This window comes from Haliotis cracherodii, unplaced genomic scaffold (assembly GCF_022045235.1).
Source record: "Haliotis cracherodii isolate W230 unplaced genomic scaffold, xgHalCrac1.p SCAF_8, whole genome shotgun sequence".
In the NCBI taxonomy this organism is placed as follows: Eukaryota; Metazoa; Mollusca; class Gastropoda; order Lepetellida; family Haliotidae; genus Haliotis; species Haliotis cracherodii.
The window spans coordinates 44,036,146-44,062,324 of record NW_027266341.1 but is presented as its reverse complement, the minus strand read 5'-3'; the positions used below and the strand labels follow the sequence as shown (position 1 = coordinate 44,062,324).

The 26,179-nt window shown below is 39.1% G+C and overlaps 1 protein-coding gene across 4 annotated transcripts in view; it reads right to left on the bottom strand.

Moving 5' to 3' along the window:
- Positions 1–26,179, bottom strand: part of LOC139450511 (protocadherin Fat 1-like) — a 247,276-nt gene that overhangs the window by 85,140 nt on the left and 135,957 nt on the right. For all 4 annotated transcript variants that reach the window (XM_071232241.1, XM_071232243.1, XM_071232242.1 and 1 more), the window contains 5 exons: positions 25,360–25,481; positions 24,205–25,027; positions 21,392–21,600; positions 16,971–17,109; positions 14,530–15,590 (listed from right to left, as the gene is read on the bottom strand). In XM_071232241.1, the coding sequence (XP_071088342.1) occupies positions 14,530–15,590; positions 16,971–17,109; positions 21,392–21,600; positions 24,205–25,027; positions 25,360–25,481 (2,354 nt within the window). The remainder of the gene's footprint in view (positions 1–14,529; positions 15,591–16,970; positions 17,110–21,391; positions 21,601–24,204; positions 25,028–25,359; positions 25,482–26,179) is intronic.

Below are 26,179 nucleotides of genomic sequence, written 5' to 3'. Positions count from 1 at the left end.
CATAGCCAATTCAGTACAAGAGATTAGTGGATTAGCAAAAACAATAGATCAGATTTACATCCCCCCTCAGAGTGAAATTCATTTCAAGGTCAGACTATCAGAGACCAAAGAGGATTCCCTCATCCTCATTGAACCCATTGCTTCCCTCACTGCTCATTCTGAAGTAGCAGGTGGTAGAACTCTTTCCAAAGTGAAAAGCAAAACTGCTACCTTTAGGCTTATGAATCCCTCCCAAGAAGAAAAAGTTCTTGACAAGGGTACAGTTGTAGGCAAATTTAGTTACATTGACAAAGACTCTGTTTTTGAAATCGGCTCTGACCAACCATTCATCAGTACCGTTAACACCGACAATGAGAAGAGAGACAATGACACCAGGGATTATGTTAAAATTGCACAAGAATTAGGATTTGATTTGACCAATACACAACTGACTCCAGACCAACGACACAGACTACTTAGATTCTTGGGACAAAATAGAGACATGTTTTCAACGAGTCTTGCAGATTTAGGAAAGACTGACATGCACCAGCATATCATTGACACTGGCGACCACCCACCCGTTAAGTGTAGACCATATCGCCAATCCCCTCATCTCCAAAAAGTCACTGAAGAGCTTATAGATGATTTCCTGAAGTATGATTTGATCGAGGAGTCTACTTCTATGTATTCAGCTCCCATTATCCTAGTCAAGAAACGTGATAGCTCATTTAGATTTGTTTGTGACTACAGAAAGTTGAATTCTGTCACTTTACCAATGTCATGGCCTCTTCCAGTTTTTGATGATGTTGTAGATAACATAGCCAATGCACAAGCTAAGATCTTCTCAACTTTAGACCTTGCTAATGGCTTCTTCCAAGTGCCATTACATGAAGATTCAAAGCATAAAACTGCTTTCGTCACCCATCAAGGCCTTTATCAATTCAAACGTTTGCCCCAAGGTTTGACAAATTCTCCACTTTGTTTTCAACAGCTCATGAGCAAAGTGCTAAGAAAATTGCTTTTTAAGGTTGCGCTGATTTACATTGATGATTTGATAATTTACAGCAAAAACTTTGAAGAGCATCTCCAACATTTGGAGCAAGTATTTTACTATCTGAAACAGGCAAAATTGACACTAAAGCCATCCAAATGCAATTTTGCAACGGACAAAGTTTCTTTTCTGGGTCATGTTTTATCATGTGGAGGTGTTCAAGTTGATGACAAAAAGATTGAAGCAATTAGAACCTTTCCAGTGCCCAAATCACAAAAGCAGATCCGCTCCTTCTTAGGTCTCACGAACTTCTACAGGAAGTATGTGAAAAATTACGCTCACATAGCGCTTCCACTGAATGCCTTGCTAAAGAAGCATTCAGAGGCAGAAGTAGGAAAGAAACCAAAGTTCCAATGGTCACTTGAGTGTGATCAGGCATTCAACACCCTCAAACATGCTATGAGTAATACACCTGTTCTGGCGTATCCAAATTTTGACAAAGAATTTCTTCTTGCAACTGATGCCAGTGATATGAGCATAGGTTTTGTTTTGAGTCAAAAAGACGAGAAAAATAATGAACATCCAATAGCTTTTGGTGGTAGAGCTCTTCATGGCAGCGAAAAGAACTGGAGCATTACAGAAAAGGAAGGCTTAGCTCTAGTTGAAGCCATTAGATCCTTTCGTCCATACCTTGCAAATTCCAAATTCACAGTCTACACTGATCATATAGCATTGAAATGGCTGAAATCCATCAAGGATGCCACAGGTAGGTTAGGGCGATGGTCTTTGGAACTTTCTACCTACACTTTTGACATTGTTCACCGCAGCGGCAAAGCCAATGGGAATGCCGATGCTCTCTCACGTAGGGAATATGAGGAAAATATTAACTGTAATGATCAGACAGAAGAAGATGCTGAGAAAACAGTCTTCTCAGTAACTTCAACTCAGCAAAGCAAATCAACTAGCAGTACCACAATCTTGCCAAACACCCATTTATCCACACAGAAGTCACACAGACAACTCAAACTGAGGATATTTGCACACCTATTGTCAATCACTTAGAATCAGACACACAGACAACACATTGGTCAGTCACCTTTGAATATGAAGAGGATTATCAGTCAGTACCAGTTAATGTTGTCGCAGCATTACATGCTACAAATGCTGATGTTACCCAAGACACATTGGTTGAAGTAAGTATAAAAGAACATCCAAATTTACGTCACCTACAAAGGATTTGTCCAGATTTCATCCAAATCTTTGACTACAAAGAGGATGATGTCCTTCCACAAAATGAAAAGGATCGTCAAAAGATTCTTATCGAAGCCAATACTTTTGAAATTGATGAAGGCATCCTATACAGATTCGTTCCACAAAGACAGAAAGGCCATGCAGACAAATTCATTAAACAGCTGGCAGTCCCAAGAACCCTCAGAAATCAAGTCCTGCAATCCTATCATGACTCAGAGTTTGGCGGTTGCCACCATGGGAAAGAAAGGATGCACAACACCATGAGACCTAAGTACTACTGGCCCAAAATGTACAGCGATATTTCCACTTATGTCCAGACATGTGAGGTATGTCAACAGACCAAGAGGCACTACCATGGCAAGAAGGCACCACTTCGTCCACTACCTGTAGAAGAGGTCTTCACCCGATGGCACGTTGACATTCTCGGTCCCCTGCCAACAACACCAGATAAGTACAAGTACATTTTGGTCATCACAGATGCATCATCTAGATGGTGTGAAGCTTTTCCACTTCGGACCCAAGAAGCCAAAGAAGTAGCAGATGTTCTCGTCAGAGAAATATTTTGTCGGTATGGCGCACCACGGACCTTAATTTCAGACAGAGGTCAGAACTTCATGTCCAAACTTATCAAAGCAATTTGTGAACTTTTGGCAATTAAATTTACCCATACCAGCCCATACCATCCTCAAACAAACAGCTGTGTAGAAAGGCTCAATTCCTATATCAATCAGTCACTAAGAGCCTATTGTAACAAGTCTCAAAATGATTGGCCCCGTTTTATTCCTGGCATCATGATGGCCTATCGGATGGCCCCAAATTCATCAACACAAAAATCCCCATATGTCATGCTTTTTGGCCGAGAAATGAGAGCTCCACAAGATGTAGCATTAATTCCAAAAGAAAATTTAGGCCACAATAACAAAAGTTATCTTTCCAATTTGCTTGAGGAGCTTGAAATCACTAGAACAATCGCAGCTGAAAACACTGCTCGGGCTAAGGAGGTGTATTCAGAACAATATAATAGAAAAGCTAAAGAACCAGAATTCGCCCCAGGTCAAAGAGTTTGGCTTTACTGTCAAAAAGTTGAAAAAGGCCTTTCCAACAAATTAACCAAAAAGTGGTATGGTAGCTATTATATCGTCCATACAGGTCCAAATTATACCTACAAACTACGCCGAAGTTCTGACGACAAAATACACAAACCACTGGTCCATGCCAACCGTCTGAAGCCATATTTTGATCCTGCTGATCGTCCACAGTATCCTCCAGAACCATACCTCAATAACCCCAGTGACATAGATTCAGGAGTCATGGATGACAACGAGGAACCAGTCAATGATACTCAGTTTGACAGCAACAATTCCCCTTCAACAAGTTCAACTTACCAGGCTACTGATCAATCACCTCCACAACAGAGAGGTAAGAAGGTCAATTCCAAAACAAAGGCAGGTACTTCCAGCAACAAGAGTCCGAAGCAAAAGACCCCAACAAAGAAGAAAAACCCTGCTTCAACAAGTACAACAGAAAAACCTACCAGTCCCACGGCAACAATGAAGGAAAATCATGCCACACCAGGTCCTAGTGCTCCAACCAAGGTAAATGAAAAGGTAAACAAAGGGAAAAGAGGAGTGAATAGTAAGCATCACCAGCCCAAATCCAGAAAACAACCCGACGACAGCCAGGTACAACCTCCAAGTCCAACATCAGGTAATCAAACCAAGGATATCCCTCAAGTCTTCAATCCAGAGGACATCCACTCAATTGTTAGTTCCAAGAGAGCAAATGGCAAAATGTACTACAGAGTAAAATGGAAGGATCCAGAAAGAGGAAATACATGGGAGTATGGCAGCAGCATTCCAGACTCCATTCGGAGAGAATTTCACCTCAAAAGAAGTATGTCAGGAAAACGTCGAAAACGTCCACTGAAGAATCATAAGTTTTTCGACCAAAAGGAAACAGCAGAAGACAATAAATCAGTCAATGTTCTGTCAGGTAATTCAATGTCAAGGAATGTCCAGCAAGTCAACACCAAACCATGCATAGAATTAGATGTCAAACCATATCTGTTTTTTCCAAAACACCTACGAAAAATAGATCATAAAATAGAAAGAGTTTTGGGCATTGAAATTATTCAAGGAGACTGCTATGTCAAGGTCTTATATAAAGGATTTCCTGATACTGACTTCACATGCTATTTTGAAAGTGTTCCTCCCCACCTCATACAGCGCTACCTTGATGATAGCTGGGAGGATCTCCGTAATTGGTCCTGTCTAGAAGATAATCCTCGATATGATCCAGAGGAAGCTCCAATTTATAAATCCAAAAGGGTTATTTTTCCACATGAAGACTTTTGGAAACATCAACACCTTTTACTACCGTATTTCACTCACAGACATTAGTCCCCATGGACCATACCAGGATCAACTCGCCGTACATACCGAACAATGCCAATTGAACATATTCTTGATCAAAATACAAAATCTCCTGAATAAACGGTGCAAATCACGAAACAACTATTAGCTGTATCTTGTTATGTTTACTTGTGTCCAGTCTTTTCACTATGGGTTGCCAGTTGAGAACAAATGGCATCAGCCTGATCATCTGAGTTATTTGTATCACAGCAAATTTTGAGCATTGACCTGATCAACCAATCTCAAAAGCGAAGTGAAATGACACAAAGCAAACCATACTGCGAATCGAAACCCAAACCGCACCGAAGCGAAGCAAACCTTACTGCGAATCGAAACCCAAACCGCACCGAAGCGAAGCAAACCGTACTGCGAATCGAAACCCAAACCGCACCGAAGCGAAGCAAACCATACTGCGAATCGAAACCCAAACCGCACCGAAGCGAAGCAAACCTTACTGCGAATCGAAACCCAAACCGCACCGAAGCGAAGCAAACCGTACTGCGAATCGAAACCCAAACCGCACCGAAGCGAAGCAAACCATACTGCGAATCGAACCCAAACCGTACCGAAGCGAAGCAAACCATACTGAGAATCGAACCCAAACCGTACCGAAGCGAAGCAAACCATACTGCGAATCGAACCCAAACCATACCGAAGCGAAGCAAACCGTACCGAAGCAAAATAAACCAAACCCTATCACATTGAACCGAACGAAAATCAAAGCGAAACAAACCAAATTGAATTAAAGCAAACTTAACAACCGAAATGAACCAAAACAAAGAAAAGGCAAACCAAATAGTTACGAAAACTAACAAAGAATTCTAAAAAGGATATACACCTTTCTAACACCTTTTGTATACCGTATTAGTGTAATAAATCGATGCACTTGTTATATGCACATGCACATATATGTATATATAATTCGTCTAATGATTGTATCCAAAAATAGAAGGATATTACTATTTTTCTCATGATATACTTTTGTAATTTGCCGCCAATACATTCTTCCTGGCCATGACACCGTTTAGTAATAATTATGTACTGATCTTTTACATCATAATTATCATATTTGTTTTATTTTCTAGTTAATACAGACAAACTGAGGAAGTATTTATATATGACATATTATTTGAACATGCTAACTCTCTTTTCTTTGTTTCCATGTAAAACCTCCATGGACACAGCCTACTATCTTACAACCCCAATCCAGGATGTGGAACTCAAGGCCTCCTACATCACCCATAAAACTACCAGTACAGAGTGCCAAGACAAGCCAGCTCCACATCCAGATTCCCTGATGACAGCATTTTTATATCATGTTTCCTTATATCAAAGAAACGCTATAATAATTGTTATTTACTATACTACCAGTTTAACTTAATACATTGTCCATCTAAGCCATAATTATTTTAATTTTTACACGTTTGGGGTCCAAACTTTTTCAGACGGAGGGGAAGTTATCATGGTTAACATTTATACTAAGTTATCTTATAATAATTAGATCTACATCAAGTGCTTTTATGAGTTATCATGGCGTAATATTTATACACCATTTCATATAATTATAGTTTAGCAAGTAATAATTATCATCAGGTAAAATGCATATATAAAATATCAGTAGTTTCAGTTATAGCTTTTTAGATGGTTGCTAGCCTAAGGTATCAAGATCCCGTCTCCCAGACAAAGGATATTTATTTAAGTATATCTGTCATCACCTACCGGGGTATATTAGAATAACATTACTTCAATTAAGACTCATTAAGGATTAGCCCCATACAAGCTCGTCTATAGTGCATTAAGGATTAGCCCCACACAAGCTCATCTATAGTGACACCCTAATCTCTTTCAAAGCATCCAGTAAATATGTCAACAAGATTAGTGCCAGTCCAACAGGATTTAGTATTCCCCTCTGTCCAGCCATCCATTTAGCATAGGACACAACCAATCGTGTATCAACCAATCACATTCCTTTCTATTGTTCAAACTTTCATTAAATACATACTGTAGCCAAGTTCTAGCAGAGAAGGGGTTTGACTCTCTTACAAAGCAGACCTCTCTCCCACAGCCCAGAGTGTGTACCGACTCTCTGTGGCACCCTCAGTTATTATCTAAGCATAAATTGTAAATTGTTAATTGTTCTTGTAAATAAAATTGTGATTAGTCTCCTGTGACTCTGGCTCTTTGCTGACTAATTCCCCAAGAAAACCAGCACGTCATTTGGAAGGTATTGTTCACCTAGAACAGTTCCATGATATTATGGTAAATATTTATTAAATGCATGTCCTGTTTTGTATGTATGTATATATTATTATGTTTATATGGACAATGGTAAAATTCATTATCACAGTTTAAGTGCTATTCACAAATGTATGTAAATCTGCTTCGGGATGAATGAAGCATGGCAATAAATGTAAGCATCTGATTCTTCATTTGTTCTGTATTCTTTGATGAGAATGAGTTTGGTTAATGATGATCACTCTCACAGATTATTTGATAACAGGATTTTAACTGGAGAATAGTTATGAAAAATATATATATAACTATAGGCGGTCTGTGCACATGTGGTGAAACTGATACCTCATTGATTTGATAATCGGGACTAGGAAAGCATGGTCTGTCATTAAATTGATTTTAAAATATATGGTTTTGACTGTAGTACGTCCTGACATCATAATATTATGTTGTAAACAACTTATCTTAAGTAAAACAATTATTGATAACTTCCTGAATTCCAATTGTTCAATGAACAGAATTATTCAAAGCTGTGGCTTGAGACAACAATAAATTAGATGTTACCAAAGATTGTCCATTTTATGATCTTAAGCACATGTCGGCCGCAGTTACATGTGAGCCGTCTAGAGGATTGTCTGTTTTATAATTAAATGGCAGCTGCCATCCAGCCGAATACTTAATCTTGAGACCTATTATTGTCTTGTCGAGTCAAGTGCTTCACTCCTGGCCGATCAACTCTCGATAACCTCGCCCGACTAGAACAGGATATAAAAACAGGACAGCTAAACAAGCAATACACCATAGGCATATTCCTCGACTTCTCTAAAGCTTTCGATATGGTATGGCACCACGGGCTAATACAAAAACTTTTAAAAAATAGGACTAAAAGGCCTAATAATAAACTTCATCCAAGATTTCCTAAACAATCGCAAAATAACCGTGGGTATAGACCATACGCTATCGGACCAGTGTCCCCTAGAAAATAGCACTCCCCAGGGCAGCATCTTCAGCCCAACCCTCTTCAATATAATGATAAACGATCTATTCGAGGGATTATCCCCTAAACTAAACACTTCAAAATTCGAGGATGACGGAGCCCTATGGATCCGCACTAAAAGCATTAAAATGGCAGAAAACTTAATCCAAAAATCTCTAAATAAAATACAACAATGGGCAGACAAATGGGGCTTCTCCCTTAACTCAGATAAAACAACAGGAGTAGTATTCAAACATAAAAACATGAAACCTGCCTTCCCAATCCTCCAGCTTAACAACCAAACAATCAAATTCCAAAAACAAACCAAATTCTTAGGACTCATTTTCGATCAACACCTCACCTGGGAGGCTCATGTCCAAAACCTAAAAACTAGATGCAGTAAAGACCTTAACACACTAAGATGTCCCACCGGCTCTAACTGGGGAGCCTCCAAAGATACCCTCCTCTCACTCTATACAGCACTAATTAGATCAAAACTAGACTACAGCTGCGCCATGTACAATACCCTAAACAACTCTCTATCTAAAAAACTTGACTCAATACAATACCAAGCCTATAAACTAATAACACGCACCCAACATGGCACCTCCTACACCTCACTTCAGGCACTTACAGGGGAAATGCCACTAAATCTACGCAGGGAACATCTAAGCCTTAATTTCTGGGCCGCGTCCCAAACAAACCCTCTCATCCAAAACTTAATTAACCAAAACATTAGCCCAAGAAACCAAGCTCTAGCTCGCAAACACATATACACTGGTGTCACATATACACTGACAAATCTTCAGACCTGATCTCCAACCACACAGGCTTCGGAGTCCATACCACACAACCAGTTATATCCACACAATCTTACCGACTCCCTAACAACCAATCTATATACTTATGGGCATGGCCTCAGCCCTGCATAACCAACAATCTAAAAACAACAATAAAATCCTAATTCTCACCGACTCCCTTAGTGGACTACAAGCCATCCAAAACAAAAATACCAAAAAACGACCTAAATTAATAAACCAAATATTTAAAAGCTCCAACGACCTAACAAAAGCAGGCAAACAAATAACCTCCTTGTGGATCCCCGCCCACGTAGGAATTTACGGCAACGAAAGCGCCGATAAAGCAGCTAAATTATCTCTCAAAATACCAGAAATAAGCCTAAACCGACCCATCTCAAAATCAGAAATTAAAAGTGTAAACAAACAAAAAATAACCAAAAAATGGCATAATCAATATCAAAACTCAAATAGCCAAATCAAAAAAGTGCTCAGAAAACTGCTAGCCAAACCTAAAAATCCTACACCCCTCAAAAAAAATTGACAGATTAATTACAAAACTCCAAACAGGACATACTAACCTAAATAACCACCTAAAAAATCTTAAAAGGCACACCACAGGCAACTGCCCCCACTGCAAACAACCCGAAACCACAGAACACGCACTCATCCACTGCACCCACTACCAAACACACAGAACCACACTACAAACCACCCTCAATCTAAATAAGGTTCCTACTCTAGATGAAATACTAAACCCTCAAAATAAACTAGAAAACTTCAAGGCCCTAGGTGTATTCCTAATCAAAACAGACCTAATTAAGCGCATCTAAAAGCTAATTAATCTACAAATCCAAAATCCAATAAACATAGTAACACCCACCTCACCCGGCTCCCTTAGTTCCCTCCTCCACCCACCTCGGCATTTATTCCAAATTTAAAAATTCCAAAAATTCAATATAAAGAAGCAACCCCTAAAAGCCCCCTCTTGGGTTGCACACACCACTTTCACCCTTTTCGGAATACACTAAATGGTCTGGCCAGGCCCGTGTGCGAAATACGCTACAGTCGGAAAGCGCACGTTAAATCTTCTATATCAGTCAGTCAGTCAGTCAGTCAGTCAAGTGCAGTCAAATTTCCCAACCAAGACGTAGAGGAACAAGAATGAATCTGTCCAATGCTACACGTCTGCAGCTGTACAAAGAAACTTATTCGATGTCATGTGTCTCTGTAACAATCAAATATCTTAAAATATATATATATCGTTTTGGGATATTATAACCAATGTTCATTTCTCAACTGATCACTTAGATTGTTTCAGGTGTTTCACATAGGTGTCATGTCTCAAAGGTCAGCTGAGAACGCCTACATGACAACTATTTTCATAACGTCCACGGTTCCTAACAAAATCCACTGAGTTAGATAACAATGAACAATCAATTAACGTATTATCGGTTAACCCTTTGAACAAAGTATGTTGTTTTTACACCGGCACTATACGCCATGATCAGAGTGTATTCCCTTTGTTTTAGTAAACCTGGACACGAAAACACTCAGTTTTGACATATCCACTGTGCCAGATAACAGTGATTAATCAATCAATGTATTTTCTGTTAATCCTTTGACTAGGAACGATCAGTTGACACCTCAAACCTGGATTTAGATTGAATAATTACCCCAGACAATAAATGCCAAATGGGAACGTTTGTCAGGTATTCTGAGTGGTGCTACCACTAATTACACCTGTAATAAATTCATTAACTGACGACAAATACACAAGTGTAGGGTTATACCAGAAAATGTGGCTGACAACAAGGGAGTAGTAATCGTATTATCGACGCAATCCGAAATCCGAAAATGCTTTCACTGCATGGATACTTTTTTTTATTATTAAACTAACAATCAGGGGTATTTCCAAATGACGACATCCGATGAGCTCCGCCGATCTTTTTGTCTGTTTGTTTGTCTAAAGAAATTAATTAACATGCGCCCTTTGTAGAAATCTTTATAGCTGACGGTTAACCAACCAGTGTTCAAAAATGAGTAAAACAAATATTGCCTCCAAGTTTATTTAGCTGTCTCTGCAGACGGTAGCCCAGTCTCTTGTCATGCTCAGTTGCGTTGCGTATCATCCGGGTATTCACGGGGAAAAAACAATAACAAAGGCAACAACCAATCCCGGGGAATTGCTTTAGATCAGTGCCCCTTTAAACGTAGTAATGCAGGTTAAGTATACAAATTGTTTACTTATCCTGCATTACTCCTTAATGCATATGTAGCAGACGGTATGGAGGAGGGTATAACTTCAGGTGTTCAAAAAACTGTAATAACTCAAAACGACACGTTTCTCAATGATCTGTGAGGCGGAATAAGCATAAAAAGACGGGGGAGTTAATTAATTGTGTCGAGGGTTGGTTACCTGCTGGGCTTCTACCAGAAGGCAAAACTGTGCACGCCTCTTGTGTCTTCAAGAGCCACATCACAAAGATAATGACAAGCGAAAACTGTGTAGGACCTTAAAAAAACATCCTTCCATGATAGCTTTGATAGAACAGTCACTATGTAGAGCCATGGACGAGGCTAACGCCCTCATCTTGTGACATCTCTGCGGATCAAGTTTGGTGATATCGCAAGCCTGTAGGATGGCTGCACATAACCATAGAGATATGGTGTGGCGTCTTAACTTCGGCCATGGACGCTAGGGATACAGGTATGAATAACTGTTTCCCCCGAACCACACCTAGTTTTGGAGCAGCAGATGAAAACTTAAAGTGCTCGCACAAAAGGAGTTCACCCTCATCTTCAACTCCCACAAGGGGTTGGCTTGGCAGTTGATTTTTTGCTATAAAATCACAGCACAACTCGAGATGTACCGCTCCGTGAGTACCATAATCAAACCGGACACGGGTGAAGAAGATTTCTGAGGTTGACAAACGCTTTTAAAAAGCCCTTCCCAAAGGATGCTGAATGCATTCCCCCTCCCAAGCTCACAATTCTGGACATGGGAGACATATGTTATAAGATGGGGGTTTGGGCAAGTTGCTAAAAGGTTGATGTTTGATTGCCGGAACCTTTGAAGCACCTGGTCCAGTTGAAATGTTTCTATGTGAGATGCCCAGAAATAGCGCTTTCAACTCCAAATTGTTTTTGTGCCCTGTTTGATGAGAGCCGGACCACAGCCCTGAGGCTCTATCATATACAAGTTGAAGTATGGCCTTAAATGGACTGGTAGAGTGATGGCCTTGTGTGGATCCTGACGCCTGATGTAAGGATTCAGGAATTGTTGAATTGATGCAGTTGTAAGCGGCCTCTGCTTGTTAAATCTTGCCCTGAAGTTAGCAACCCCAGCAACACTAGCCATTGGTGAAGTGCGCATTATTGATGCAGAGCAGGCATAAAATCTTTAGCCATCTGTCCCTTGGAACAGATAGGAGCTAGGTCTTGGTCTGTCAAAAAACAGGCCTCCTATGAACTGTAGCAGATAAGTCGGAGATATAATTTAGAGTATAAGCCAAAGCTGAATGCCTAAAAAAATATCCAAAGTTGAGGAGCCCAGCTGAGACACGCGTCCTAGCTGTTTCGGGAGAGGCAGTAATGTGCTAGGTGATTTGCCATCAAGGTCACATGACAGCAGTGATGATCCTTGCAAAAAGTAGGATTTCAAGACAAAAACAACTTTTTCTTCACCCAAGACCATCTCTGAGCACTCACCTTGTTGTCGTATGGTTATGCAGGATAAGCAAAACATATATTCAATTGAATAATATGGCCTTGGGATGCAGCATATTTATTTTCTTGCATCCAATCTCTACATTTGTGAGTACATTTTTGTGTCTTTTAAAACCCTGCAAAGTCAAGATTCACATTCTGATCATACATACCATATTTTTCAGAATAATGAGCATGATTTTTCCAAGAGACAACAGTTGTGTAGAGAGAAGTATGTGATATATATGCAGACAATGAGTTCTGATTGTTTTACCCCAAAGCAAAGACATTACTGCTGGCAGATAACATAAAAACAGCAGTCAACAAATCCGTATTGAAGTAGGCAAGTCAGTCATGTTATTACTCTATTTGGTTGAAACAGTGTAACTTCTATATCTGGCTTTATGCTTTAAATCTATTTTATTAACTTTATTCAACATTCCATTCAGTATATTGTTCCTAAAATTCATGTTGCGATGTCTGATTGGTAGATCTCAAAACTGTTTCATACGAAAAAGATGACCAGTAATATCAAACAATAGTGTTCATATATGTTCAGTGAAGTGTAAATTATTACATGTATAACTAAAAAGAGGTGGCATTTGCATATTTCTGAAGTCTCTTTCAGATTTTGTTCATCAGACATTGGCAACTTTATTTCTTTGTGCAAACATTTCTCCTGTGATATTACAGATAAAACATATACACAATGAAATGGTTGAAACAAAAATAGTCAAACGTCAACAAATTTGACTTTTAACAAGTCAAAGTATGGAATTTATGACATGGATCCATTCTCTGACAACTTAAAATAATTAGGTTCATTGCAAGGTGTCAGTGGCAGTGAACAGACAATGTCACCAGAAATAATCTTAAAAGGCCTACAATTTGAACAAAATACATATACATAAAAATATATTACAAACATAAGTCCAGATGTACAGTGAACACTTTGTTTTAACAAGATGTGTAAGAACAGGATAAACTAGCAGTTTAAAATACTTCCATGTCTGAATGATGAGACCTGAATGGTTCACATGATCTTGATCAAATATGATGCTTACCGCCTAGAAGGGAAATACATTTCTGAGAGGGAGAATAAAATCCCTTATAACCTACTTAAAAGCCAAAAGCAGGATGCTTTTAACGAGTCAATGAATGTCACGTTTCATAGCACAAGTTAACCTCAGTTCAATCGAACAGCTGTTTCCTATTCATTTTGAACTAGTATTAATTCTTTAACAGTGGCAGGTTAAAACATGTTGGTAAGATAAATTTGTTGTAGCAGTATCACTCAGGGCACATTTGGTTTTATGCTTTCCTCGTTTGGTTTTATACCACCCTCCTCTGGTCTAAGGTATAAAACCTAATGTGGGACAAATGAACCACATGTGTCAGGATCATGTCCCAGACATCCTCAATGGGGGTGAGTCAGGACACTGTATTCTGGTGATGTTTTGCTGATGGAGCAGGGTTAGAATTTAACATTAGCCTGCTAGCCTTGGGCTATTACAAATTTCTGAGGGCTGATCCCCTTTGTATTAACATAATAAGAGCATTTTATCTTTACTTTGGCTAGTAAAGCTTTTGTATTTAGTTCTATCCCTGTGGAGGTAGTCAGTTACAATATGCGCATGATGGACACTAGTGTTATCATCTTGAAAGACAAACGTGGACCAGCTTGGCACACAGACGGCACAACTACTGGCGCCAGTATGTTTTCACGGAAGTATTGTCCATTTACACTTAAATGGACAATATGCAGTGGCTTTCTGGCACAGCGTCCCCGCCACATATCATTACAGACCAACCCCAAAGTCTATCATTTTGCCTTCCATACAGTAAGCATGTAGTTGACAATATTGGGATATTGATTGAACTGATTATCACGATAGTAAATGTTTCATGTTAAGTTTCATCCATGACACACTTCTTGTGAAGTACTTTATCAACGTAAATACTAAATGAGAGAAATGCTTTGTTTTTGTGGACATCTTACTGAAGCCTGTGTCAGAAGATGGACAATATAAAATGTAATACTGATACTTGGATGTCACATCTTAGTAGTTGAGCTATAGTGATAAGAACCCAAAACTCAAACAATGAGTAACTCAGTAGTATGGAAATACATGTATAGCAATGAGTGCTACAATAGTATTGTAGCAGTAGAACTTTAACTCTCACCTTTTCACACTTTGGAGCATGATCATTGTCATCAAGAATATCCACGTGTATGGTGACGTATGTGACAAAGCCTCCATCAGTTGCAGCCACAGTCAGCTCGTAGTGGGACTTAGTCTCCCAGTCCAGGGGTTTGTTGACAAACAGCTCTCCTGAGCTGTGCACTTGAAACTGTCCCAAGGCATCACCTCCTGTTATGTAGTAAGATATCTCAGCATTCTCGCCACTGTCTCTGTCAATAGCACTGATGTTGCGCAAAACAGTGCCCTGGACAGCTCCTTCATTCACTGCTGTGTTCAAATGTTTCTCTATGAATACTGGAGCATTATCATTATAGTCTGTCACAGTTATGAGAACTGATGTGCTAGAGCTGTGCCTGTGGTGACTATGCCTGTCAGTGTCGTCATAAACAACAACACTGAGATTGTATTCATCTTTGATTTCTCTATCCAGGTTAGTTATCAAAGTTAACCAACCAGTGTGAGCTTCAATGGCAAATATGTTGGCCATTTCTTCCATACCCTCACCAAATGTGTATGTAAACATGGTTGGTTGATCTTTATCATAAGCCTGAAGTTGAATAATTCTGACGTCAACTGGTGCATTTTCAATAACAGATGCCAAATAAGGATTAGAGTCAAAGATAGGGACATTGTCATTTACATCATGCAGTTGAATGCTGACCTCTGTGTATGTAGCAAGTGGTGGTGAGGTTTGTGTCTCAACTTTCACTGTAAGCAGATAGGAGCTGGTCTCCTCATGATCAAGCTCCTCTGCTATTGTTATTTGTCCTTTTGAACTTATATGAAACTTTTGAAGATGGTTGTTCTTCATTGATTCTGGCACAATGCTGTAGGTCACAGGCTGATTAGCTGTAGCCTTTATAGTTGCAATAATAGATCCTACAGCAACATCTTCCTGGACAAAGAAAGCATACTCCTTCTGCTCGAACATTGGTGGATTATCCCCTGGACCCATCACCAGAATGTCCACAGCAGCACGGTCCTGCATCGACAGTTCTTTCTCATTTCCAACTCCAACAAAGAACTGGAACACCTTGTTTGCTGAAACATACAAATACGTTAAACAATATGATTAATTCAACCTTCAACTCTTTATGAACATGGAGATGGACACTATAAATGTCTTGTGCTTACATGGCTAAATGATACTATTAACAATTTACTTTTAGACATTGTCAGTGACGAGAGGGCTATGTAACGGCTGCTTACCATGCTTAGCAATGTTCCAGCATAATAATCAAGTTTCGACCAGACATGCAGTGATTGATATTATGAGCAAAGTCTCACACTGTCAAGGTGCAATGACACACAATCAACCAAGACACTGAGCATGACAACCCAATCCATTTTGTCACCTCTCACCAGAAGCACAGGTTGTTGGAGACATGTTCCCCACTTGGGAAATATACAAAATGTTGATGAACTCAAATCGTTTTGGAATAATATTGTAATTGTATAATATATTGTAATTGCATATGATATGCAAGTTCCAAAGGCATAAACTGGGCAACCATGTACATAACCATACTGCAAAAGTAATAGTACATTAACCAAGCAGCGTACACGATACTTGGCGATTTCTTATTACAGCAGAACACATAGCCTTGTTTCTGTGTCGCTCTACAGTACAGAGAAGCCAATCGGCATGACATTACATCCATGGGCCAATACAATGTTGCTGTATGTGTCATTCACCTACCTCACTTAATGGTTGGTATGTATGTAAAAATGTTTCACTCTAAACATCCATGGTCACCTACACATTTCGTATTCATTTTCCAACTACTGTAAACAGAATGTAAGTTCAATTTAATGTGGTCAAAACAATATTCCCTCAAAACAGCCAGACTCTCCAGAAAAAATATGGGTTCCATCCATCTCAAATGGTGGGTGGATTCACTTTCATGTTCTTACCAATCATTGGTCACCAGGGCACTTGACAAGTAATGAAACAGGCGTCTGAGTAAGCAGTATATAGGCAATATAAGCCATTTTACTAACACCTCCAAAAGGGCATGACACATGAATTAAATAACCCTTGACACAAACAACATACAGTTTGATAAAACCAATTTGTAACACTAATTGTTTTAATCTTTCTGTAATACTAATTGTTTTAATCTTTCTGTCATTAAACTTTCACTCTTCTCAATTGTCATTCAGGTCACCTAGATCTCTTAATAAAAGAAACAAATTATAAAAATGAAGAAGAGGATATCCTGTGAGATAAAAGCATACAGACCAAATAGTCATGGCCTTGACCTACATTTCAATGTGACATTAAATCTAATTGATATCACCCATATGTCACAGGTTAACATCTGGTAGAGTCATAGTCCAAGCTTTAGTCTAACATGTACAAGGGGCCAGGCCGGCTATCAAACTTGGCCTGGCCAAAAGACAAAACAATATCAAGTTTACCTGATTGTGAGAGATCTCCATTCACAGCGATAAGTCCAGTTGTTGAGTCAAGATTAAATGGGTTGAAAGCCTCCTTGTTTGGATAAAGCGAATAGACAAGCTTTCCATTTACGCCTGCATCCTCATCTGTCGCCTTTACCTGCAGGTGATCAAGTGAAACCTTCTCTAAAGTTTAGATAAATAATTTAATACTTAGGTATTGAGTTGAATCTATAATGGCAATAATAAAACACAATACTGTAACATTAATTCCTGTTAGAAGTGTGTGATCTAAACATTTATTTAAACATGCTTACATGTGCATTGCATACATATACTGTTATAAGGTTTATATACTCCAAATAATATCTTATCTGTAATGTTATAACAAAGCTCAAAACTTAAGTTATCACAAAAAACTGAGTAAGTTTTCAAACGAGCTAAAATTGAAAAGCATTATGTGTTTTGTAGACCACTGCTAATAACAAAATTCCTAAATATTCTGACACAAAGCTCTGTAGTTCATCTTCATGAAGAAATAATTTAAAGGATATTTCAACCTTATTACGATGAAAAATAAGAGAAAATAATTTTAAAAATTTATATGGAGCCCCTTATTGAATGCATTTTGAGATAAGTAAGAACACATATACCAAATATAATTACAGACATTAACTAGAAAGGTTGCCAAAAAAGAAGCATACCCATATCCATCACCCAAAACATCCCACCATAGTAAGTGACTGATTGACCATTTTGAACAGTAGTCCGGTTATATGATGGCATGTCAGCTTAATGTGGGAGGAAAGCCCAAAGTGAAGCAGGTATCAGACATGCATGGGTATGGTGCTGACGAATCTAGAAACATAATTAGGGAAAACAGGAACTTGAACCCACGATCATATGTTTCCAGTGTGCACAATGGTCTGACACAACTCATTATGTGACCAATAATCAGAAAAACAAATTCATTGTGAAAAAACCCTAAATACTCTCAGTATTGTGTATGTGATCCATGTGATGCAATCAAAGCCTGAAACCCTCATCTCATGCTCTCAATGAGTGTTTGCATGGCTGCCAAAGGAAGATTGTTCCACTCTTCAGTAACAGCATTGGTGGGTTCCTGTAGAGTTGTAAGGACAAGGCGTCATTTAAGGGCGATCTGCAGCTCAATTGACATGTGTTCAAAAGGGTTAAAATCAGGTGACCGGGCTAGCCACTCCATGCGGACAATGGTCTCCTGTTTTAAGTAGGCAGCAATGACCCTGGTACGATGAGGTTGTGTGTTATCTTCCATTGACGGTGAAGTCCGATCCGATTGCACCAGCATGCGGTTTCACATACACATCCAGACTGTCATCCCTGAAGCGCACACCTGTCAACATGCCCCTTTGTAGGACACAGAAATCGGTTCTTTCAGTTCCACTGATCCCACAACAAATCATGATTGAGCCCCATTCATTGCAGTTATGTTGAGCTACTGTTGAATCCTGAAACCGTTCTCCTTGTCTAGACCATCTCTGTGGCCTAGTGGTAGAACATTCGCCAAAGAGTGGAAGGTCAGGGGTTCGATCCCCGGCCAAAGACGTTAAAAGATGGTACTTGTGTTTACCCTGCCTGGTGCTCGGCATAAGGGGCGAAAACAAGGACTGGTCAGCTACTGTGTCTGAGTGGGTATTTATGTTAAGCTGTGGCATGGTATCTCAATGAGCTAGCAGTATACACCGGCATCAGTCCTGACTGGTACAAGCAGCCTCACACACATGTGCATGCACATCGCTTATAAGTGCAATAATCTGGGAGGTGACGCTAAACCCCATGACTTTATTTCTCCTTGTCTGCAATACTTGGGCATGACGATTAGCAAAAGCTAGACAGTATCTTGATTGATCAGTGAAAAGTACTGGCGCCCAGTCCTGGGCTGTCCAATTGATGTGATCCTCTACCGAATCCAAACATGCCTGTGATGTTGGGTCAGTGGGATGTAAATGCATTACTCCCGAGACTGGAGGCCCGCCTCACAGAGACAATTACGTACATTCTGAGTAGAATTGTTAATGCAGGTCTTTGTGGAGGCAGTCACAAAGTCTTCCCTCTGTGTGGTGGAACTCTGTCGACTACTTACATGTCGCTGGGTAGCTGATCTAAATGTCTGGAACAAATTGCATGCCCTCCTGATCACACTTTGGCTGACACCAAAGACGTCAGAAACGTGACATGTTGACCCATCTCATGCATGCCTATGCATCTGCTAAACTCTTTGGTCGTCAAACTACGTCTTTGACGCGAAGGCCTAAGTGCATTAAGTTGTTGCAATCCTCAGGTGCAAATGTTGTTGTTCTCTCTAATATTCATGTGCAATGATTATGTCCAAACACATCCAAACCCTGGTTTTCAAGCACCTTGAGCATTCAGGCCCATGACTGCATGCCTCTGTCCGTTCATCATGAAATTGAGGTCCCACAGGGGTTACCCAAACCAGGATACTTCAATATGCATTTGTTGAATGATTTTTAATACCATCAAAACTTGATCCTTAGCAAACTCTGAGTAGTACACATACACAGGGGTTGGTTCAGTATACAAAGGAAGATAACTACCTTAAGAATTATCACTACAGTGACCTTTACTAACAAATGGAGGTCATTAAAATCTTTGCCAAAACCTTTTGCGGATGTGTCTTGATCCTTGACATGAAATCAATGTCTCAAAATCATTTCCCAGGGCTATAATCGCGATGTGTATGATATGATATCCCTCAGATATCCAAGAACTGAATAGTTTCAAAAACATTATAGTTTCATCTCTCATCTTGATAGTGAATGTGATCTTGAACCCCAGTTGAAAGTCTTTCCAGCACATAACCTAATTTCATGTCCCCAGGTGGGATTTAATGTAATAACAAAAATATGGCAAATGTTACTCATTAAAAGTTACCTGCAATCACTTGTCATATATCTGCATTCAAATAATATAACACCTACATACATATGACTTTTAAAACATCTGCAGAAATAGGCATTTGGCTTAAAATGGCATGAATCATTTTCAAAAAACCTAAAGTATGAACTAAACTTCACATGTGGGAAGCATGTCCTTTTCTGATCTCAGTGTTTTTTTTGTTTGTTTACTGTTTAACTCAGCAATGTTCCAGCTATATGGGGGCAGTGGGGTAGGCTTGTGGTTAAAGCGTTTGCTCGTCACGCCTAAGACCCCACATTCCCATGTACCCATGTGGGGTTTGTGTGAAGCCAATTTCTGGTGCCTCTTAAGTGGCGTAAAACCATACTCACTCACTCACTCCAGCTATATGACGGCAGTCTGCATATAATCGAGTCTGGACCAGACAAACCTGTGACTGACATCATGAGCATTGATCATGCATCAACCAATTCAGAGAGCCCCGACCACCTTATCCCATTAGTCGCCTCTTACAACAACTGAGTGAGTATGGTTTTAGCTAGATTCCAGCAATATCACGGCCTGGGACACCAGAAATGGGCTTCACACATTGTACCCATGTCAGGAATCAAACCCGGGTCTCAGCGTGACCAGCGAACGCTTTGACCACTAGGTCTACCCGACCCCCCTCTTACAACAAGCAAAGCCGCCTTTTACAACAAGCATGGGTTGCTGAGGACCTATTCTACCCCGGATCTTCACGGGTCCCCTGCCCTAATGAAGACATGTACAAAGTTCCATCAATGTAGAGTAAATCCTTCTCAAGGTACGTGGTAAACAAACACTTTACAGGCAATGGCCATGGGGACGACCTTTACATGACATATAAATTAAACAAAAGTATTTCCCAGGCCCATAATGGATATGTGATGAATACCTAAGATGTCCAAGCTAAATTCTATATCTCCGGCAGTTGTCAAATCTAGGCAAAACCGTAGAGCATGTGGCAGCGTAATTAATAAGGTAGAAGCTTGGTCAAAATCAAAAGATCGAAATACATCATGTGATGTTTTTCTGCAAAAGACACACTTATGCATTTTAAATCTAATAATAATGACACATGTTGAAATGGCTGAGATCACATCCACAAAACAAAAAAAAACCAAGAGGTTTCAGAGATGATGTAATGAGGCCATTGATGAACTTGGGTATCTAAAGGTCAAAAGTCAAAAGCGGAGTCAAAACACCACAGACGTGACCATCCATGAAAGGTTCATCTTTGTAGGCCTTGGTTTTATAGAAGTAAAAAATGTAAAAAATGTAAAAAGTAACTGACTGACAATGCACAGCAGCATACACTCACTTTCGGCTTTTCAGTCATGTCAGCTAAAGATGTTAAAAGTTCCAGAATATGTTGTAATCAGATTTGTTTCTTTTTCATTGAATGAATGTTCAGATCACTAGAAATAACTTGTCTGGCATGTAAATATTACTACACAAGAGCAACAGACAATGGTAACATTACATAAACATGACTATACCTGCAACACATGTTGACCAATCGTGGCATTGGAAAACACATTGCCCTGGTAATTGGTGACAAGGAAGTGAGGGATACAATCATTGAAATCCCCAACTGTAATGTGGACTGAAGCAAATCCCATACGTCCCCCATTGTCTGTAGCAGCAACTGGTACAACATACAAACTTTGCTTCTCGCGGTCAAGTTCCAACTTTGTGAACATCTCACCTATTAACATAGAAAACAGTTGTCATATAGTGTACACTTTAAGAGACAATCCCAAGACAATAAATGTCATATACACAAAGGACAATCCATTGATAAAATGTGACATATACTCTAAAAGGCAATCCCTAAAAAAAACCCAGAAATTACGTTCGTGTAAATGAAAACATGTCAAAGGCAAGTCAACTCTAAGAAAGGAAGTCCTTGCCTAAAGGTACCATAACAAGAAATGTCTATGTACTGGTTTAATCCTCAAAGAGGATGGATCAGTGCACAACTATCTTAAAGATTGACTATTCCTGTGACCTTGATCTGCAATGAACTTTGGCACTTCAATGTCCTACCCTAAGGTGGATATGTACCAAATTTCATTTTACTACAATGAACTTGAGGAGGGGGTATTCAAATATATCATAACAACTACATGCATAAGACTCACAAAAGAATAAGCATAAAAAAGCATCATAGTGAAACTGGCAACCTGTTCTTATTTTGTCATTGACCAAAGGAAGAGAAGTACCATGTTCCATTGACATACATTAAATTCTTTTTGAGTTTGGCAGATAACCCAACTTTTTACCAAACAATAGCCTTGCAGACATTGATATGACATCAATGTGTAAAACATTTCCCAGGCCTATAATGTATAATTGGATAGGTATGACATGACATGACATCCCATGGACATGTATGACATGACATCCCATGGACATGTATGACATGACATGCCATCCCATGAACATGTATGACATGCCATCCCATGGACATGTATGACATGCCATCCCATGGACATGTATGACATGACATCCCATGGATATGTATGACTTGACATCCCATGGACATGTATGACATGACATCCCATGGACATGTATGACTTGACATGACATCCCATGGACATGTATGACATGACATCCCATGGACATGTATGACATGACATCCCATGGACATGTATGACATGACATGACATGACATGGATATGTATGAAATGCCATCCCATGGACATGTATGACATGACATCCCATGGACATGTATGACATGACATCCCATGGACATGTATGACATGACATGACATGGATATGTATGACATGACATGACATGGATATGTATGACTTGACATGCCATGGAAAAGTATGACATGCCATCCCATGGACATGTATGACTTGACATCCCATGGACATGTATGACTAGACATCCCATGGATATGTATGAAATGACATCCCATGGACATGTATGACATGACATGACATGCAATGGATATGTATGACATGACATCCCATGGATATGTATGAAATGATATGCCATGGATATGTATGACATGACATGCCATGGATATGTATGACATGACATCCCATGGACATGTATGACATGACATGCCATGGATATGTATGACATGCCATGGATATGTATGACATGACATGCCATGGATATGTATGACATGATATGCCATGGATATGTATGACATGACATGGATATGTATGACATGACATGCCATGGATATGTATGAAATGATATGCCATGGTTATGTATGACATGACATGGATATGTATGACATGACATGGATATGTATGACATGACATGCCATGGATATGTATGACATGACATGCCATGGATATGTATGACATGACATGCCATGCCATGGATATGTATGACATGACATGCCATGCCATGGATATGTATGACATGACATCCCATGGACATGTATGACATGACATGCCATGGATATGTATGACATCCCATGGATATGTATGACATGACATCCCATGGATATGTATGACATGACATCCCAAAGATATCCAAGCAGTGTGTGGCTTCAGAAACAGTGGTAGATGGCATATGTCAAACTCAGACAAATCCATGAAGCATCCCCAATTAAATGGGGCTGCTTTATTATTAAGAAAATAATTTAATTATTCAATTCTATTCCATGAAAAAAAAAAATTCTCATTGTAGTTTCATCTCTCTTGGCATGTGATATCTGGAGAGAAAATTATTAAAGTGTGAATTTCCACAATTTCTATGAAAGCATTCTTGGTATTTTACTAATCTGAATCCTATTGGGCTACATACACATCCTATCTATGTTTCAGATTGTGTGTGGTTGAAAAGGAGAGGATTCTAAAAGATTGTTCACAAATCTATTTATTTCTCCTTTCATTTTTGCACCTTTGTCCTGTTGAACTAACTTGTTATGTAGCCAACAGTATAAAATTAAAGTTGCTGTCAGTATTGCAATTCTAAATATGTTTGACATAGATATTAAGGGAAGGTGAAATGGGGCTTACATCACGTTCAAGATTACTGGATTTATAAAGCCATGGCTTCTAATTACACAAACATTGCTACCTATCAGGATTCTTATATTTCAAATAGGTCCCAGGCCTGAACAAACACAGTTATCTATGACGTCAAGCCATGTGATATCAGGAATGCTATCAACTGTAAGAATAATGTTACATACAACTTGTACATTTACCTTATCTACTTTCTAAAGTCACAAAACATTATTTAAAAAAAAACATATTTCATGTGTAATCTCAAGGTCCAAGACATACAGTTGAATGAAATGTATGTGTGTATGCCACTTTTCAAATACACTGTACTACTAACCTGAATCTGCATCAATATGGAAAATGTCTTTCATTCTATCACTAGGCACTGTGTAGGTCATGAGTCCATATGTGCCTCGATCTTCATCTGTCGCTGATACCGTCAACACAGGCATCCCTTTTCCATTGATCTCAGAATATTCTGTAAAGTACTCAGCACTAGAAAATACTGGAACATGTTTATTTGTATTCCTCACAGTCACAGTGACTCGTGCATAGCTGGTATACACACCATCAGTTACTGACACATTCAACATGTATGCTGACTGAAAATCTGGTTCTCGCTGTTCTGAAACTGTGATTAATCCACAACTGGAATCAATTGCAAAAGTTTTCTTCTCATTACCATTGACAATGGAATAGAAAAGTGTTCCAGTGTTTGACTGATCATCATCATATGCCACCACCTTTGTGACAAGCTGACCCCGCTTCGCTTGATCAGTGATGCGGCATTCGTAATAGGTCCTGCTGAAATGTGGTGCATTATCATTTAGGTCCATTAAGATAACGTGAACAACTACTGTAGAATTCAGAGCTGGAATACCACAATCAATAGCTACAGCCAAAAAGTAGAAATCTGTCCGTCGCTCATAGTCTAATTTCTTCTTTGTAATAATGACACCTGTTTCTGAGTCAATGTGAAAGTAAAGGACATCTTCATGGGCCATAGTAATTGGTGCAATGCTGTAATGAACCAAACTGTTCAGACCAACATCTTTGTCAATTGCTTTCACTGTTAAGATCTCTGTTCCAATTGCAACCCCTTCTCTCACAGCCTCTGTATAGCCTTGGCTTTCAAATGTTGGTGCATTGTCATTGATGTCCTGCAAAAAGAGAAATGTTATCCTATCATCATCTCTTTACGATTTAAAAAAGACCAAAAAAGAAGCAGTTCATTCACCCCCATTTCCAGGAATCATCATACACCATCATGCAATTCCAGTCTGATACCATTACCTTCAGCTCAGGGAAAAATCCAGTCTATGATCAGTTGCGCTAATCAACAAAAGACGATTAAAAGGAAAACATGCAATTCTACCCATGTTTCATAAGGAAAGGATTAATTAATATCTCCCACAAAATGTTATATGTTCTGTATTTCAAAGAGATCCATTGCATATTAATCAGCTCATAAATACACATGTATCAAATTTACCTTAAGGTTAACAAACACAATAGCTTCTGAATAACTTCCTGTGTGTGTATCGGTGGCCCGCAGTGTAAGGTCATAAGTCTTTGTCTCTTCATAGTCCAGGGTGCCAACAACAGATATCAAACCTGAAACACAAAGACATTTTACTTACTGCTAATTCACACTAACAGACATAAGCATATGGTCAACAGGTCTAAATGACAAGAAAGAAATAATCTGATAATCTTAATGTTTTCAGTTTCTTACTATTTCGCCTATCTGTAAAAAAATTGTCCAAAAAGAACCAAAGTCATACAACAGAGGTTCTTATTATTGGATAGTGAGGATATGCAAAACCAGCTATATTGGTTAAAAACCAAGCACAACGCTTGTATAATGAATTGCAATCGATCTCTACCTTGTTGTCTGATAATCTTAAGTAGTTTAAATTATCACATCTTATCTTAGTAGTGAACATAAACTATAAAAGAGTCCTATAAAGCCTTTAAAAGGGACAGCCACTAAGGCGGCTTTATGTCATCAGAAACAAATGATTAAATGCAAAATTAATATACACAATTGGTCCCTTCTATGGATAACTCAGTCCTGAAAGTATCACTTAGATAAGCTAACTTCAGTAGTTTCAGAGAAAAACTTGCCCCCATTGCATCCACGATGCACCAAGTAAAAATAACATTGATCAAGCGCCATAACTCGGTAAAAAAAAAGAAATGACTGTACCAATTTCCGAACTCAGTTTTGACTAGTAGCTCTTATATAAGCAAAGAGCAGGGGCCATAACTCTGTGAAAACTGAATTTACGACACCAATTTTCGATCTCAAT